At 43.5% G+C, this 17,742-nt stretch overlaps 2 protein-coding genes across 2 annotated transcripts; both read left to right on the forward strand.

Annotated features, from left to right (window-relative positions):
• The first annotated feature begins 305 nt into the window (after positions 1-305).
• abcb10 (ATP-binding cassette, sub-family B (MDR/TAP), member 10) lies at positions 306-9,865 on the forward strand. Its single transcript, XM_072380363.1, has 14 exons — positions 306-1,268; positions 1,738-1,944; positions 2,662-2,864; positions 4,033-4,167; positions 4,410-4,556; positions 5,100-5,235; positions 5,330-5,425; positions 5,759-5,968; positions 6,090-6,169; positions 6,284-6,464; positions 6,915-6,958; positions 7,335-7,369; positions 7,511-7,569; positions 7,699-9,865. The coding sequence occupies exons 1-14, from the start codon at positions 869-871 to the stop codon at positions 7,890-7,892; spliced, it is 2,127 nt and encodes a 708-aa protein (XP_072236464.1). The 5' UTR covers positions 306-868; the 3' UTR covers positions 7,893-9,865.
• Positions 9,866-13,616: 3,751 nt separating this feature from the next.
• acta1b (actin alpha 1, skeletal muscle b) lies at positions 13,617-17,554 on the forward strand. The gene is made up of 7 exons (XM_072380364.1): positions 13,617-13,711; positions 14,629-14,765; positions 15,257-15,581; positions 15,905-16,066; positions 16,438-16,629; positions 16,740-16,921; positions 17,072-17,554. The coding sequence occupies exons 2-7, from the start codon at positions 14,637-14,639 to the stop codon at positions 17,213-17,215; spliced, it is 1,134 nt and encodes a 377-aa protein (XP_072236465.1). The 5' UTR covers positions 13,617-13,711; positions 14,629-14,636; the 3' UTR covers positions 17,216-17,554.
• Positions 17,555-17,742: the final 188 nt, after the last annotated feature.

The following is a 17,742-nucleotide window of genomic DNA, read 5'->3' on the forward strand; positions in this document are numbered from 1 at the left end:
AAATTTCCACTTAAATTAACATCGACCCTTACATTGAAAGCAGGATTCTATCGTTTGGTTACTGTATCTGAGTAAATTTACGAGTTAAAGACAAATATCATCACAGAATATCTATCCTAATCTGTCCTCTCAGCCCAGTCTGAGGCTTAATCTTCCCCATTGTCAGACAAAATTACTTTCAAAGGACTAAATAAACACGTGAACTTCCTCATCGTTATTAACACGTTAACTGTTTTGGTTTCGAAGCTCTTTAATCGTTCATGAAATATTTCTGGCAGCCTTTTATCCATCTGGGTTCGTTTGGTTCCGTCTAGAAAAGTTTCCTTATGTCATCAGCCATTGAATTCCCGTCGAGAAGGAGGAATCGCCTGTACTTTATATGCGAGTCAAACCGGGGGTCACCTCTCCTGTTTTTGTGCCTTTAGCTCCTCACCTTTACACGTAGGTTTAATTTTTAGGGCGGATTTTGAGTGAGATAGTCTTCGGCAGCTGGTGTTTGCGCTTAAGGTGTCTGCCAAACCACCGCTGAGCGGCAGATGACAGTGACAGGCAGGGTGTTGGGGGCTGTTCAGTGATAAGAGATAAACTGGCCAAAAGGCGACTGTCAGGTGCTGATAAAATGAACAATAACGGTCTAAAAATCAACTATGTAGCGACTACAGGCTTCACAGCTGAGCGTCAGAGGAAACTGCGTGTTGACCTACCGGCTAGGGCACCAAAATGCTTCTTCTAGAGGACTTACTCAACGAGAAACACAGCGGCTCTGCCAGTCACTGAGTCTGGGTCCCCGCGTTGGAAAGCGCTGATATTTCTACTACTTTTTTTTAAATCAAGTTTATTACATATCGCTTAACATACCATTCGGACGATGCGGCTTTTGATTCGTATGTCAAAGTGCACGCACAGGATGCACGTGTTGAAGCTTAAGCTGATTCAGCCCAGGTTGTTATGGCTGGAGCACCGGCCGACAGTCTCGGCTGCCCACCGCCGGAAGCGACCGTGGACCGGGACGAAGTCCAGCTCGGCCAGGCCCGTGGAGTCGGTCCTGCCCCACAGTTCGCTGACTGGTCTGTCTGTGCTCTTCTCACACACGAGTGCAGGACGACCGCGGACAGTCCTACACATACCTGTTGCGTTTGCTAGCTCCTCGGCGACCTCCACACCTGCACCAGCCGAACCAGTGAAGACCCAGTCGCCCACCACGGTCCCCCTGGAGGATGCTAAGAAGATTTTGAAACTTGCTCATCCGGAGAGATGGAGTCTGGCAGGTAAACTGCAGCTTTATAACCAGTTAAAACGGTATTACAAACTTACAGTATGTATTAGAACATAGTATGAAGAATAATTATCTGTAAGTATTATTTTTAATAACAGTAATACATTTTTTTCTGTTGTTCTTTGGGTTAGCATCAGCAAAGCTTTTTAGTTTTTTCTTTCTCTTTCGTGTCTTTAATATCTTGCAACCCTTTTGGAGACTAAAATTTGGAAAAAAAAAGCACAAATTGTGTTCATTGTTTGGTAAATATTAACCAACTTTATTGGAGCTTTACACTGTTCCTGCAAAGCTCCAATAAAGTTGTTTGCAGGTCTGAAAAATAACCCTGCCGTATGCTGCTGTAAATCTATAGATAAGACTTTCAGTCGTTGAATGAGGGAGGGAAAAATTCAGGGCTTCAATTTGTGAAGATCTTTTCTTCGATTCTACTATTTCTCTGTTTTTATTTTCATCCATCCCAGCTGCCATTGGCTTCCTGACGGTCTCCAGTGCAGTAACCATGTCGGCTCCTTTTTTCCTGGGAAAAGTTATAGACACCATTTACACCGCTGGATCAGACACAGAGACAATGACGGCCTCTCTAACATCCCTGTGTGTCATGCTAACGGGGGTGTTTCTATGTGGCGGAGCAGCCAATGCAGCCAGACTCTACCTCATCCAGGCCTCAGGTGAGATGAAGGAAACAGGCAAAGACACAGATTCATTCCAGTTTGCTATGAAATGGTAAACATGAACTACTGAGGTGTGTATCAGTGAGCAGAATGAGCAATCTGCTCATATCTCTGTGCAACTTGCTCAGGGAATGAAAGTAAAATGATCAGTTTTTCTATTTTAAGAAGTATTCATTTGCAGTTAGATTAGAGGACATCTGCATTCTAACACCTGTTTGTTAAGTTTAAAGATTGCGTTACAAGGTGGTTCGCAAAGCTGAGTTAAACGGTAACCTTTTCTCCATTCATAGGTTTATCCACTCATAGGTGAGGCTGATTTAACTAGAAGCTGAGCAGCTGTGAAAAGTTATATTCTGTAGTAGTTTTTGCCAGCCATCATTCAGGCGCCGGGGCTTCCTGTTGCCTGTGGTGGTTGCCTGGGAAACGAATGGTTTGTGTACATATTAAACCAAGTGGAAATTATGTGTTTTCCTAGCAAGTTTCAGAGGTTTGCTTCTTTTTTTCTTTTTTTTTTTTAACTTTATTAACTTAAAATTGCACAATATCTGACATGCTGTAGCTGAGAGTTCGAAAAAGATATGCAACTTTTATTTAATTCTTTAAATAAAGAACTATCACACATTAAGTAAATTCTGAACAGATTGATTTTATGATCATAAACTTTCCGGTTGTTCTCATTCTTCCTCACTAATGTCTCCTCTCTTTTCTCCGCAGGCCAACAGATTGTCCGAAACCTCCGTGCGTCTCTCTTTGCCTCCATCCTCAGACAGGAAGTGGCATTTTTTGACAAGAACAGGACCGGCGAACTCATCAACCGGCTCTCGGCGGACACGGCCGTGGTGGGGCGTTCAATTACAGACAACATCTCAGACGGGCTAAGAGCTGTCGCCCAGGCAGCTGCTGGTGTCAGTATGATGGTGAGTGTGGGCTCCTGACACGCGGTCGCTCAAGGAGGGACGGGATAAGGGATCAGCAGACCTGGTTTAAAATGGGATAATATTTTTAATGCCGTTATCAGTAAGGAACGCCACTGCCAAAGCCAGTCTGACGCTTAGAAGCTGGGATTTGTGGGAAATGTTATCTTAAATACAAAATGTCCTCTGCTTTCCATAAACGTCTCACGCGCTTTTGGAAAAGGTCGTGATGCTTTAGTCCCTGAGTCAGCACGCATCAGAGAAAAGTGAAGGCGTGCTTCTTTTTATGTTCTTAACTATGAGGAAGTAGATGTGATTTTTCGTAACACCTTTCATGTGAATCTCTCTGTCGTGCATTTCCTGGATGTGTGAGCTGAGTTGAGTTGTAAAACAGGTTTTCTAGGTTATTGTTTATCAGTTCAAGGAAATGGTTAGATTCAGGCAAAAGATCCACCACACTGTTGTTGGACTGTTGTACTGGAGTTATAAAACAAAGTCTTGGTCAAATACACATAAATTCAAGTGTGTGTATTTGACCGAGAGTTTGTTCTTTGCTAAGTCATTCATCCACACTGATCTTGCTCTCCTGAATGCATCATCTCCCTGATCTTCCTGCCTTTTATCTTAAGTTTCCTCAAGGAGAGATGTTGATCAACAGGTCTGTTGACTGATGCTATTTCTGACTTTATTAAACTTTGATCATTGTTAAATAGTAATATATAGCAAATCATGAAATTCAGGGCATATTCAGAACAGTTTGCTTTCCTTAAAAGGAAGTAAAATGATTTTCTGGGATTATGGTCATCCAGGGAACTTCATTACTGTAATCAGGTATCAAGCTGAGTCGATCATTCATCTTATGGATTGTAAGGCATGCTGACAGGTGGCACCGCAGCAGTAACTTCATTATTCAGAAGTCTTTCTGATATCACTGCGCTTTTAATTCAACTAAATGCCTCCAAGTACAGCAAACAGCCTCTGCACCCAGATTTATACGCAGTTTCTCAAGTGAAATCTCTGGGAGCAAAGCGGTGGTGTCATTCCTTTTTGATCCAGTTTCATATGAGCTGTCTGACTCTGATTTTTGACGTATACACCGCTGTTGCCGAATTTGTTTTTCTTCATTTTTACCTCGATTGTCCGCATTTTTCTCCTCTCTCTTCTCTTGTAGTTCTACGTCTCTCCCAGTCTAGCCAGCTTTGTGTTGCTGATCGTCCCTCCGATGACGATACTCGCCATCATCTATGGCAGATACATTCGTTCCATCTCCAAACGGACGCAGGACGCACTAGCACAAGCCACACAGGTACACATACAGGCTGAAAAAGCTGCTTAGGAGTTGTGTAAATGGTTTGAACTGTTGAATACTTGGTGTTTTTTTTCGTGTTACTGGTTTGTGAAGCCGTACTGTTTGTCTAACCTTCGTGTTGTGTACATCACGATCTCAAAGCCACATTGCCTATGGAAACTTACTTAAATCTGCAGATAGAGTCAATTTGCTTTGATGTTTTCATTTCCAATCAAGCTCTGATAAAATTGTGTGTGCAGCTGGCAGAGGAGCGAATCAGCAACATGCGGACGGTCAGGGCTTTTGGTAAAGAGCTGTCAGAGGCCGCCATGTACACACAGAAGACAGACTATGTTCTCAGCCTGGCCAAAAAGGAGGCCGCGATGCTTGCTGGTTTCTTTGGAGTGGTAAGTGTATCTGACTCAAAGTGTTGTAAATAGCTGTTAGCCAATGAGGTATTGCACATACGCTTCTGCTTCCTGGCTTGTCACAACACCAAATCAGCCGAAGGAAAAGGTTTTACTATTTAAAAAAAACAATTATCTGTGTAAGGACAGAGAGATCGCAGTGACCCGCCTGTGTTTTAAGGCTTCAAAGCAGTTACGTTACTGCTTTACGTTACTCATAAACGTGCAGCATGATCGCAAAATGTGGATGAAAAACCCGTCTTTTAATTCTTGCTCCTCTCTGCATCTCCTGTCATACACCGTTTGTTTTAACCACAACTCATCAGACATGTCAAACTGTCAGGTAACAGGTCGGTCTGTGTTGATGGTCAGTGCGCTGACGTTAGTAGATGGTATCAAGAGAGAGATTCTGGCGATAAAACTCACCGGGGGGCTCATCCAGCAGGTTCACAGTGAGGCCGTAATTAGCATGATTTGTACTGGGAAGTGGCAGTTACACCAGATGATGTAGTAATTAAATAAAATGGATTGTTTGTGTCCTAGACCGGTCTCAGCGGTAACCTCATGATCCTGTCAGTGCTCTACAAAGGAGGCCTTCTGATGGCCAATCAGCACATGACTGTGGGAGAGCTCTCATCGTTCCTCATGTACACGTTCTGGGTGGGCATCAGCATCGCAGGTAACAAGCACAGGCCTCGGAGCTCTTCTGTCTTCTGTCATACACGCCGTGTTTTAGATCGCTAACAGCTTGTTGGGCTTCTCTTTGGTTGTAGGCCTGAGTTCGTTCTACTCTGAGCTGATGAGGGGTTTTGGAGCAGGAGCCAGACTCTGGGAGCTGCTGGACAGAAAGCCAGAGCTTCCTCTAAATGGTCAGTACACACACACACACACACATGGACACAGAACTGCAGGTGTGTCACCTCACTAGATGAATGAATGATTTAGCTGAAAGTTTCACAAGATGAATTTATAATTATTAGTTGTTGACAGTTTTAGTTGTTGATAAATACAGTAAATCTTCAGTATCTTTAATTTACTCTTGTTTATAGCTACTCAAATGACAAACATACATTTTAGAATGCACGGTTTTTAAAAAAAATTTTCCCCTTTTTACTTTTATTTATTTCATTACAACATGCAATCATTAAAGTGTGTTGAACTAAATCCTCCTCCTGACTTTCTGTTTGTGTGTGCATGCACAGAGGGCCAAATCCTCCCTGCGGACCAGCTGAAAGGCCAACTAGAGTTCCGCGATGTCTCTTTTGCCTACCCCACTCGTAAGGAAGCTTCTATTTTCCAGAACCTCAATCTCCTGGTCCCAGCTGGTACCATCATGGCTGTGGTGGGACCCAGTGGGTCCGGGAAGTCCTCCCTGGTCTCACTGCTGCTGAGGCTTTACGACCCTGATGCCGGTGAGAGCGAGATCCTTCTGCTGCTGAGAAGTTATTACAGACTGGCAGTAAAAACTCAGACGGTGACAAACTAAAGAGCACAAGATTGTTAAATTGTAGTTTTTGCACCTCTCTTCTCCAGGCCTCATCACTATCGATGGTCATGACATTAGGGATCTAAACCCTTACTGGCTCAGGAGTCACATTGGAACCGTCAGCCAGGTGTTTAATTCATGTTTAACGCTCTGGTTTGCATTTTTATTTGCAACACACAGCCTAAAAGTATCGAGGCTCTGAGTAAGGATTGTTTCCGTTTCTGTTCCTTCTTTCTTCCAGGAGCCAGTGCTGTTTTCCTGCTCTATCAGAGATAATATAGCGTATGGTGCTGTGGAGCCCAGTGCTGTGACCGCGGAGGACATCCACAGGGCAGCCAGAGTGGCTAACGCTTATGATTTCATCCAGGCCTTTCCTAAGGGCTTTGACACTGTGGTGGGGGAGAAAGGAGTGCTGCTGTCAGGTGAGGACATCGCAGAACGATGGCAACACGCCTGCTTCACTTCACTGCTGTCAGCCTTCCTTTAGCTGCAGACTGAAGGCTCTACGGCTGTAAATATTTATCAGTGCTACGGAAATGAGCAGAAATGAATTTCTTGTAATAAAGTTTAATCAAATTTGAGCTGCAGTTGAAAGTTTTTAGAACAGGATCAACTTTATCAGTGCCACCGAGTCATTGTTATGAGGTTAACATAGGCTCAGTTACAGTTTTAATTACTGTGCTGATGGGAACTTGTATTTCAAACTCTTTCTAAGTGTCCCTTATCCATGAGGCCAGGGTTGTATATTCTGCCCTAAAATCCATGGAGGTATTACTGACTGAATTTTGGGGATGCTTTTCTCGTAGAATAATAGAAATGATCCCAGACTTGAATGTGTATGTATGTAATTAAGCCCTGTGTCTGTTTCTCAGGTGGTCAGAAGCAGAGGATAGCCATTGCCAGAGCTCTGCTCAAGGTAAATTGTTAAATGTAGCAACGTGGTCGCACTGTCATTGCTCTGACTGTCATGTTTTGGATCTAATCATTCGATGCACAAAAGTAACTTTAGAATGGAGTTTACGGGTGGCTCAACTTGTTGAGGGAGGCTGAAAGTCCTTATTACAGGTTCAAGTGTCGATCAGAAGCTTTTACAATATGTAGTCACCATCCTTTTTTTTTTTTTAATCACTGTTCTTATGAATAAAATCCACTCGAATCCCAAGAAATATATTTATGAACAAACTACTGTTCTCAGTCCCAAAGTGGGGCTTTAAACTTACAGCTTCAGCTGCATCTTTTCTCTTTCTAGCAAACCTGAATAACTGAACGTGGTTTATATTTTCTGTCCCCAGAACCCAAAGATCCTGCTTTTAGATGAGGCCACCAGGTGAGAGTCTGGGACACGACATTGAGTTGCATAAAAAAACGACACTACTTTGACTGTGTTGGCCCTTTTTTTGTAGTAGTTTCTGACATGAACAGGAGCACACACTTGTTGATTTAAAAGCATGTCTCCTTCTGCATTTAGTGCACTAGATACTGAAAATGAGTCCCTTGTCCAGGAGGCGTTGGAGCGTCTGATGGAGGGTAAATCTCGCCTTTTTTTTTTTCTTCTAGTTTTTACGCCCCTTTCAAGCTGATTGACACAAGTGTAACCAGCCACCATTCAACACTCCTTCTCTTGTCATGACCTGTCCTTCTCACTCAAATCAACAGGGAGGACGGTCGTGATCATCGCTCACCGTCTGTCCACCATAAAGAATGCAGACACTGTAGCCGTTCTGGACCAGAGCTGTATAGCAGAGTGTGGCCACCCCATGGAGCTGCTGGGAAACAGGCAAGGACTGTTCAGGAAGCTGATGGAAAAACAGGCCTTTCTACAAGAAGAACAGCAGCAAGCTCTTCACTGAGAGCATGAGGAGCACACAAAAGTGGAAGAGGAAGGAGAGGGAATTACTGGCTTTGGTCCAGAAAGACTTGAACCCCTCCGCACACACACACACACACACACACACACGTACAAATGCACGCAAGCACACAAACGCACTCGAATAAAAGTTGAAGGAAAGCTAAACTTAAAAATCATTTGCTGAGAGTTGCCTTTCTGTCTCACTGCTGAAAAGACTACAGGACAGTATGTAGCGTCACATGAAGACTCAACAGCTGAAAGGGGGGGTCAGTTGTTCTGACAAACTGTTCAGACAATTTCTAAACAGATAAAGAAAGCCGGGACGAGAGCCTGAAAGAGACACATGAAGACAGGCGCTCTGATGATTTAAATCAGTTTCACTGCTGCTGTTGGATAAAGCCAAAATTCCATTCAGGCAGACAAGAGGAGTGTGCCGATAGGAAATGTGTCAGTATGACATCCTCTTTCATTTGCCACTGTGGAACGCTCTCTATTGTCACGTCACGATCGTAACAAAACCAAAAAGCATCCATTATGAATTACAGGGCACTTCTGTATGTATATTTATGTATTTGGATCTGTACAGTAGATATTTTTAAAGTTGAAGCTTACTTGCAGAGCTTTGTACAGCCGAAACAAATGAAAGCAGCTACACATGGTGTGAACCCTGTGTTGTGAAGCAGGACTGAACGCCATTCTAACATATTTTGATAAATGCTTGCACATTTATCATGAAAGACTATTGAGAATCAAAGCTGAGGTGCCACATGTTTTGTCTACTAGTCGTTTTTAGCATTACATCACTCTTTAGTTGTTGTTTTTTTCTTTTTTTTCTCGAGGTTTAACTGACAGCATTGAAGCTACTAAAACTTGGCCGTCTTTATGGACACCGATTGAGGTCTACTGAGCAGCCTCTTATGTCGGTACAGTCAGAGGTGGTCTGGGCAGCGTGACCAGCCTTCTCTCAGCAGCTATCTGAAGCCACAGTCCCCTTTACAAGTCGCTACAAATCAGACTAATGTTACTGAACCTCCTTGGCACATTGTGGGAAATCAGAAACCGACATTACAACTTGCAGCAGTGCTCGTTAGGCACTGTTTACAGCTGTATATCTCGTCCTGTGACGTGATTGCGTCTTTTATCCCCTCAGCACTTATCGGTGTGTACAGGATGTCCACTTGAGAACCTTGAAATCTTTGTAAACAGCTCTAAAACGGCATGCATGGTGACACGGTAGTGTCTACTAAATAGCAGGCATCCTTGTTATCATTCCCAGATTTGTAGTTTGTAGGAGTTAGGGACCATTTTTGTTTGGTTCCACTGGACTGAAATGCCAAGAAGGAGGTGGTGGTGCAGGGGACTCATAAGGCTCATATGCGTCATAAGAGTGGCTGATATGGACACTATTGTGGAATGAATCATATGTTGATCAACCACTAAATCAACTCACAATATTGTCCGTATGGTTTTAGGCTCATTTTATTTATTTTAACAGGTGTGAAAGACTGTAAGCAAGCGCAAGCTGGGCTCAGATCATTTATGGCTTTTAATCAATATTTTCATCACATGATGGTTTATTTCTTGTTTTTTTTTTTGTTTTTTTTCTGTGTTTCGGCTCAAAAGCAGGCTATTTTGACTTTGATCACAGTAGATTTTTCATGTCATTGCGGCATCTTAGTCCACATTTTTCAGCCTAATATCACTTCATATGTTTTAAGCATCGTCTCTGAACTTCTGTTTTGTTTTGTGTCACATTGTCAAACCATGTCCATGATGAGTAGATAGATAGGACTTCAGCTTGTCTCACTCCTGGTTAAAGTAAAGGTTGAAGCTGTTCGGTTTGTCAGTTTATAATGGATCCACATGCTAACACAAGCTAAACATGAGAGTTTTGCGCTTTTTTTGATTTGATTTTTTTTCATCTCTAACATGACAGAATATAATAATAAATATAAGACCTTAACTCTATTGTCGATACTTTCTAAATGGTCATACTTGAAAGCAAACATGAATAAAGTGACATATTGATATTTGTGGGAAGTCTTTTATGTCTGTTTTTACTATCACTCCTCAGTGTCAGCCCTGTCCTTGACTCTCAAAATAATCACATTTTCCTCATTTGTTTTTTTTCCTAACAAAATGTCTCTCACATGCCTTTTTGTGCTCCTGTGTTGTGTCCCCGGCCCTCACAAGGTGGCAGTGCTGCTTCACACAGTGACTTACATTCCTCCTCTGACATGTTCTCTGCATACTGCAGGCTGTGTCATACCAAAATAAAACTTCTTGGTAATGCTGTGAGTAATGTACACTCAGCCACTTGTGGGTTGTGTTGACAGAGCTGTGAGCTTCTCTGCAAATAGACTGCCTGTGGACTCATCTGCACATGCACAGATACCTGGAAAAGCAGCACTGGATTTATCCTCGTACTAGACTCTCGCAGGATATGTGTTTGTGGATGTTCTTCACCTATTTTAACAGACAACGGCGAAGACGAACTAAATTGAGGCACTTAATCTTTCATAATTTTCTCCATTTTCTTTAGATGGTTTGATGTTTGACAGTGATGACCAACAAATCACTCTTAATTCTTCAATCAAATGGCATTCTACCAAAAAACAGACCGCAAATTTCCATCCAGCAGAGTTGTGCTCTTGCTGTAGGCCAGGTACAGCTCAGCTCTGCGCACATTCCTCCGCCATGTGCTGCAGATCCCCTCACCTCTCTGCAGCCACTCTGGGCTATTTGAGGAACTACAGGGAATGAAGCTCTGCCCCTTTCCTACCTTACACAACAGCACTCTAAGCCTTTATCTAGCACCTGGAAATATTTCATACGGTCTTAAACAATGAGAACATAGCAAATGAAATATGCAGCCTGGCTAAAAATGGATGAAATAAATTCATACAGAACTTTGGTGCTTCTTTACTGTGCCAAACCAGCATTGTTGGAAACAGTGTTGAGGAATCTTTTCACTTGAATAAAGTCCAACATCTGGGGCAAAGTGTATCCAGCGCTGCCTATTTCGTGGTATGTCAACTCTGTCTACCTGCCAGTCATTTGTCACAAACACTGTGACATGAAATTTCACAAAAGCTTCATCCTCATTCAAAGCTTTAAAAGAGCAGCACTGAAAATCTGCCATTTTCCATCATATTAAAAGCAAAATGAGAGAAAAGGGATTGATTAAACAGCTGACATCTAATTAATTCTGCTAAGCGTGCTGGGATTTACCTTTGCATTTCTAATATCCACAGTATCCTCAGTCATTCTTCACTGCAACAACATAGACCGCAAACCAGTTAAAGTCTCAAACAATATGCTTTTTGTTTAGAAATAAAACAAACCTACTGTACATGTGCTTCCACACTTTAAAAAGTAGGACACTAATGTACAGAAAGAGCACCGGTTCTAGCTTTTGAATGCCAGAGCTTGTACTATTCTTACACTTTCTCTGACAAGCTCAGCCCTCACGCTCTCGTGGGAGTCCCTCCTGAAACTGTTAGCTGAGTTAAATCGAGCAGCCGTAGTGACTGATGCACTTACATAACGAACAAAAATGTCCCTATCTTTCCACTTTGAAAAGGCACCGGCTAAAGTGATCACCTCACACCAGTGATCCCAGTCACGTCCTGCTGTTATCCTCACTACATCTACTTCTGACTAAATGAACTCATGTTCTCTGCCACCTGCCGCACACACCCTTCCGTCTCCCTGTCTCCTCCCCCTTCACCGGTCCCCACTCCCCCCACTAGCTCAGCCCCTCTCACCTCCCTCCTTCCACAACAACTGCCAGCCTATTTACATTTTAGGCGTTTCGCAGGCTCTACGATCCAAAATGGTTCACAACAAGTGCATAAAAGTAGCTCAACCTTGCTCTTGCTCTGCAGCACCCCCTCCCCTCCCCTCCACCACCACCACCACCCCCCCCCCCCAACCCACTCACATACAAACGCACATTCCCTAATCCACGCATTGCTCCCAAGGAGGCCCTCCCTTTTTAGCACTCATTCACCAAGAATGGAGATGTATGATCTCCCCCTTTTTTTCCCCAGTTTTATAAGAGGGTTTGGTTGGATTTCACTGTAAATTCAGGAGGTTAATTGCAAGTTCAGTTAATGCAATTAAACACAACCTGACTAAAGAATGTGCAAGGGGATTCTATCTTACAGAAAATTCAACACAGGTTGTGTCTTATCCAGTCTGAATCATCTTTTGCTGCTGTATGAGAGTCCGGGTCATCAAAAAACTGATCATTTTTCTGCTCCCTCCTCTATCCATCTTTAGGTCATGAAATAGAAATTGACTATGATACAACCAGTGGTTTTACCTGAAGGTAACCTATAACATTTTTTTCAGTTGATCAATTATATTTCAGATATATTGTGAAACTATGTGAACAATGTGCCAACACACACAGTCAGCATCTACTGAGAAAAGCCTACTCTCAGCTCTGAATGGCGTGGTTCACGATTGATCATTTTGTCTTGTTTTCTACTTTATGTCCTTAAAAACACGTGTTGCTTTGGAAAAAAAACAACCTCAAATTGTCTCCAGGTGAGCTAAGAGTTGCCACACGATAACGACTTGTGTCCTTCCTGTCTTGGTTTGATTGTTTGATTTACCAAATCATACATATCTCTGCCTTCTCCTCTACACCCCTCAGTTCCTCTCCCCATTTGTCTCTTTCTCACACACACACACATGCACCAGCTCCCCTCCTCCAATAGAGTTATAATTAATCCTACTGCTCCAGTGACAGAGCAGAGTAGTCCTTGCAGATAAGGTTTCAGCTGCTGGCTGTTCAAACTCGGACTGATCTGTGAGAATATCCTATCATGGGCTCTGCAGATTGCACGTTTTGGATTTAATTTACTGCTGACATGCATGTCAATGCTGCTGGTTATGCCAACTTGGCAGTATTGAGAAGATATAATTTCATTTTGGAGCGCTGTAATGCAGATTAAAGGAGTCTTCTGTGATGTTTAGTGTAATTTAGAAAAGGCTGAGGATGTGTTACAGTGATCTGCATACTGAGCTTTGCCTTATGTAAACACTTGAATCAATCAGTTAGAGGTAATCCTCCCTAAAATGTTCAATCTGAAATGTCATGAATAGCATAATGCAGCACATAACCCGTCAAATATAACTGAAAATACAGAAAGTCCATTCTCAGGTTTTATCAGCTGATTTTAAGTGACCCATTCCACATCATCCTGAGAACTGAACTTTTAATTGGGAGTAGGCAGGACTTCCCTGCTTCACCTGTTAGTCACTGTTTTTTTTTTTTTTTTTTGTCCTGGCTCCATAGCCTAAATCTGTTCAGATGAGGAAAGCATTTTCCCATTTTAAGGCTGGATGAGGCCTACTAGCAGCAAATCTATAACCCTGCTTGGCAGCAACTGGCGTCTCCCCTAGAATCCCCCCAGTGGTCCGCGCGCTCCTTATACGGCCGTCTAGGTGGGACCGTGAGGCTCGATGGGAGGTCAAAGCGACAGTTCCATATATGGCGCGCGCTCTCTCCTCGATGGGGGCGCGCAGCGTCACTCCTGATCCTCTCCCTGGAACTTCATGGATGGAGCTACCTTCTTGTCACCGTGAGGCGCGCCTCCTCACTGCACCCCACACCCCACCCATCCGCGCCTGCTGCCTCGGCCTGGCAGCATCCTAATATGGCAGAGGGCCGGGATGGGTGCCTGAGCTGAGGTTTGTGAATGGTGGAGGTTGAGTATATAAGGTGGACAGGCAGCAGTAAAGACTGTAGCTGGTTCAGCAGCAGCACTGGTTGGGTCCTTCTCTCCGATCCGCAGAAAAACATCTAAGGTAAGACCCAACAAGGACCTGCCTCTTCCGAAGCCACTCACTGGGTAGGCCTAGGTCAGAGAACAACTGGAGCATCAATTGGAGAAACAGCCCAGGGACCGTAGGACTAAAACGAGATACTGCCCAAGGCAACTTAGTCAACTACTGATGGATAGACCAGACTGTTGGTGACCCGAGGACACATAATTTTTGTTTACTGTAAATACTTGAGGTCAGTTGGCTGACAGTAGTCAACTTGACAGGAAAAAACCCAAACAGTCAGGTCTGAATGATAAAAGACGAATTGATAAACTGATCAATAGATACAGCATAAAAGGTAGATTTGCTGGCAGACTAATCCAATGCCTCATCTTCAGAAGTACCCAAGATACCTTACAAATTATGCTGAAATATGCAACCTGACTTAAATTGCTTCTTGCAGCATAATTTGAAATATTTGTAAAACGTTAACAGATAAATTAAAAATCACAGAAAACTTGTAAGTTTCGTAACATTTTAGCAGCATCTTAGTTCCATATTTTTGCTTTAATTTGCATAGTTTTACACTCTGGTAATTAGAGGACCAGATCTCAATCAAGTGTCACCAAGTTGCAATAGAAAGCTACAGATTTACTACATGTTTAGCACTTTCAAGTTGATTTTCTTATGTGAGGACCGACGTATAAAACGCGTAATAGCGTGGCGTCAATGTGTCAGGGACACATTTTTTGCCGCAAGCCATAGGCCGGATCACATTCTGTAAACGTTATAACTAGGTTTTTTAGGCTTAAATTAGAACGCCTTGTGTGAGTTACAGGAAACTAAAAGCCGAACCAGTTTTTAATAAATTAAGTCATTTCTGCCACATAAAGTATGTGATGGCATTTTGATTTGATGTTGAGATCTCAAACCCTTTTTCCTTGCCGCCTCTCTTACAGAAGCCAACATGTGTGACGACGAAGAGACTACCGCCCTTGTGTGCGACAACGGCTCCGGCCTGGTGAAGGCTGGCTTCGCCGGAGACGACGCCCCCAGGGCCGTGTTCCCCTCCATCGTCGGCCGCCCTCGTCACCAGGTAAACAGCAGAGAAAAGGCTCTCAGATCGATTGAGCTCAATTAGGAGTTCACATAAGGATAATTTGCAAAAGTGACAATTTCATAACAGGTGTACTTATCACATCTCAGACACACTATTATAGGCTTGAGAAATACATTACTTTTGACAAACATATCCTGCTGGATCATCAAAACAACTTTTTTAAGTTAATGTGAGAATTCGTTTTTTTTTCCAGCGCAGAATAGCTTCTAAATGTTCAGGCATGTAATCATAGTTCCGTAATACTCGAGCAATGTGGCCCCAGCATCTTAGAGACTAAATTTGTCACAGGTGAATTGACAGTCTGGCAGTTGCGCTCTGTCCGCCTCTGTGACCCACGCTGTTATTTGGCACATTTACACTATGGTCACTATGTATGTCCAGAGGCTTTAATCTGGCCGGAAAAAAGGCCACTCCTCTGTATGCACGTCCACGACTGACATTTACCTTCCCCTCTCTCCCCCCTTCAGGGTGTCATGGTCGGTATGGGTCAGAAGGACTCCTACGTCGGCGACGAGGCTCAGAGCAAGAGAGGTATCCTGACTCTGAAGTACCCCATTGAGCACGGCATCATCACCAACTGGGACGACATGGAGAAGATCTGGCATCACACCTTCTACAATGAGCTGAGAGTGGCCCCTGAGGAGCACCCAACCCTGCTCACTGAGGCCCCCTTGAACCCCAAGGCCAACAGGGAGAAGATGACCCAGATCATGTTTGAGACCTTCAACGTCCCCGCCATGTATGTGGCCATCCAGGCTGTGCTGTCCCTGTACGCTTCCGGTCGTACCACCGGTAAGACTGACAACAACCAGCAGCCACTCCTGACACAGATGTAGCTTCCTAATTGTTCAGAACTGTAGAATACACCTGAACAACAACAAAAAAGCATAATAATCGCAACATATATTGTAAGCAGAGCTTATATTTCCCAATTTGAGTTATTTTACGCACAACTTTCACGCACAGTCACCCGGCCATTGTGCAAGTTTATGGCCCCTGTATTTCCAAATTCTCTATCAAACACTTACTTTGGCCACATTTTGACGCACCACACTGTAAATGTGTAAGACTGTGTCACTCACACTTTACTAAACACCCTCTTTGCCTCTTCTCAGGTATTGTGCTGGATGCTGGTGATGGTGTGACCCACAACGTCCCAGTCTATGAGGGTTACGCCCTGCCCCACGCCATCATGCGTCTGGACCTGGCTGGTCGCGATCTGACCGACTACCTGATGAAGATCCTGACTGAGCGTGGTTACTCCTTCGTGACCACCGGTGAGAAACTCGGCCTACTCCAGTGGACCATCCATGATTTAGATATTATATGAAGAAACATCATATAAATTAGTATATAATTCTAAAAAACTTTAGTTTTCCCATGTAAACTGTTTCGAAACATTTTTGGTAGCAACCTGTTTAAGAGGCCAGTTGATAAGAGGTCATACGTTCCCGTTTATGCGTTGTCCTGGACCATTGTCAACGGCAAAATATCTCAACGAAAATCGGATAGTTATTTTTTGTAACATTTGAGTATCGTATGTGGTTTATACGTACTGGTATATATATATTTGTCCCTGCGCCGACTCTATCTGTGGTCTCCGCATCTTTGCACTCTGAATAATAACGCAACAATTTGTCCCATACAGCTGAGCGTGAGATCGTGCGTGACATCAAGGAGAAGTTGTGCTATGTGGCTCTGGACTTCGAGAACGAGATGGCCACCGCTGCCTCCTCCTCCTCCCTGGAGAAGAGCTACGAGCTTCCCGACGGTCAGGTCATCACCATTGGTAACGAGAGGTTCCGTTGCCCTGAGACCCTCTTCCAGCCTTCCTTCATCGGTACTTCAGATCATCATAATTTCACTCATCATTACAAGCATGTATACTCGCGACACCTAGTGTCATACCTGAGTACACCTCCTCTAACACTTGTGCTCACTTCTGACTAGGTATGGAGTCTGCTGGTATTCATGAGACTGCCTACAACAGCATCATGAAGTGCGACATTGACATCCGTAAGGATCTGTACGCCAACAATGTGCTCTCCGGCGGTACCACCATGTACCCTGGTATTGCCGACCGTATGCAGAAGGAGATCACTGCTCTGGCCCCCAGCACCATGAAGATCAAGGTACTTGAAACCTGAATTAATTATCGACACTTTACAATTATCAACACACTCCTCAATCCAGAATTTTACGCATAACTGGACAATTACGCACATGAAACAATGACAGAATACTAATCCACCATCTCCTCCTCCTCCCTCATCATTATTCAGATCATTGCTCCTCCCGAGAGGAAATACTCCGTCTGGATCGGTGGCTCTATCCTGGCTTCCCTGTCCACCTTCCAGCAGATGTGGATCTCCAAGCAGGAGTACGACGAGGCAGGCCCCAGCATTGTCCACAGGAAGTGCTTCTAAATCCTCCACCTTCTTCACCAGATACTCTATCAATTTCACCACCAGCTATCTGGAGATCAAGCGAGGAGAAACAACCTCTGCGGCACAGCAACACCCTGCTATCAATAGACTATCCGTCTGCGCTGTTGACATTTATATGCAATTTGTATTCTTATAAATTCTGCATATTTCATAGCTGTCTGTTGTCTGTGTTGCACGGAGAAAGGCTGTGAAAACAACCACTGAACCATGCATCCACCAAAAAACTTTAATAAAAAAATAAGAACAACATGTTGCCCAACACATGTGAATGTAAGTGTATATACATATTGATAATTTATTAAAGTCCATTATTTGGTATTTTTGCCCTGGCCTTTTTTTTCTATAAGAGGGAAGGTGTGCAAAACCAAAGCTTTGGTGAAAGATTTCTGTGGAAAACACATCATTCAATAATAAATGTAACATCGTGGCCATACAAATAAAATGTTGTCTTAAAAAAGCAACAATATTTAAGATTTCCAACGAGAATAGGGAGAAATACCATTAAA

The sequence above is a fragment of the Leuresthes tenuis genome, unplaced genomic scaffold, assembly GCF_036924035.1.
Source record: "Leuresthes tenuis unplaced genomic scaffold, fLeuTen1.0.hap1 SCAF_2, whole genome shotgun sequence".
Taxonomy (NCBI): Eukaryota; Metazoa; Chordata; class Actinopteri; order Atheriniformes; family Atherinopsidae; genus Leuresthes; species Leuresthes tenuis.

Excerpts from the sequence above, each read along its gene's own strand:
- acta1b (XM_072380364.1), top strand. The coding sequence starts at position 14,637 with ATGTGTGACGACGAAGAGACTACCGCCCTTGTGTGCGACAACGGCTCC. Across the intron at positions 14,766-15,256 it reads TCGGCCGCCCTCGTCACCAG|GGTGTCATGGTCGGTATGGG; the intron begins GTAAACAGCAGA and ends TCCCCCCTTCAG. Across the intron at positions 16,630-16,739 it reads CTTCCAGCCTTCCTTCATCG|GTATGGAGTCTGCTGGTATT; the intron begins GTACTTCAGATC and ends ACTTCTGACTAG.
- abcb10 (XM_072380363.1), top strand. The coding sequence starts at position 869 with ATGCGGCTTTTGATTCGTATGTCAAAGTGCACGCACAGGATGCACGTG. Across the intron at positions 2,865-4,032 it reads CTGCTGGTGTCAGTATGATG|TTCTACGTCTCTCCCAGTCT; the intron begins GTGAGTGTGGGC and ends CTTCTCTTGTAG. Across the intron at positions 4,557-5,099 it reads TTGCTGGTTTCTTTGGAGTG|ACCGGTCTCAGCGGTAACCT; the intron begins GTAAGTGTATCT and ends TTTGTGTCCTAG.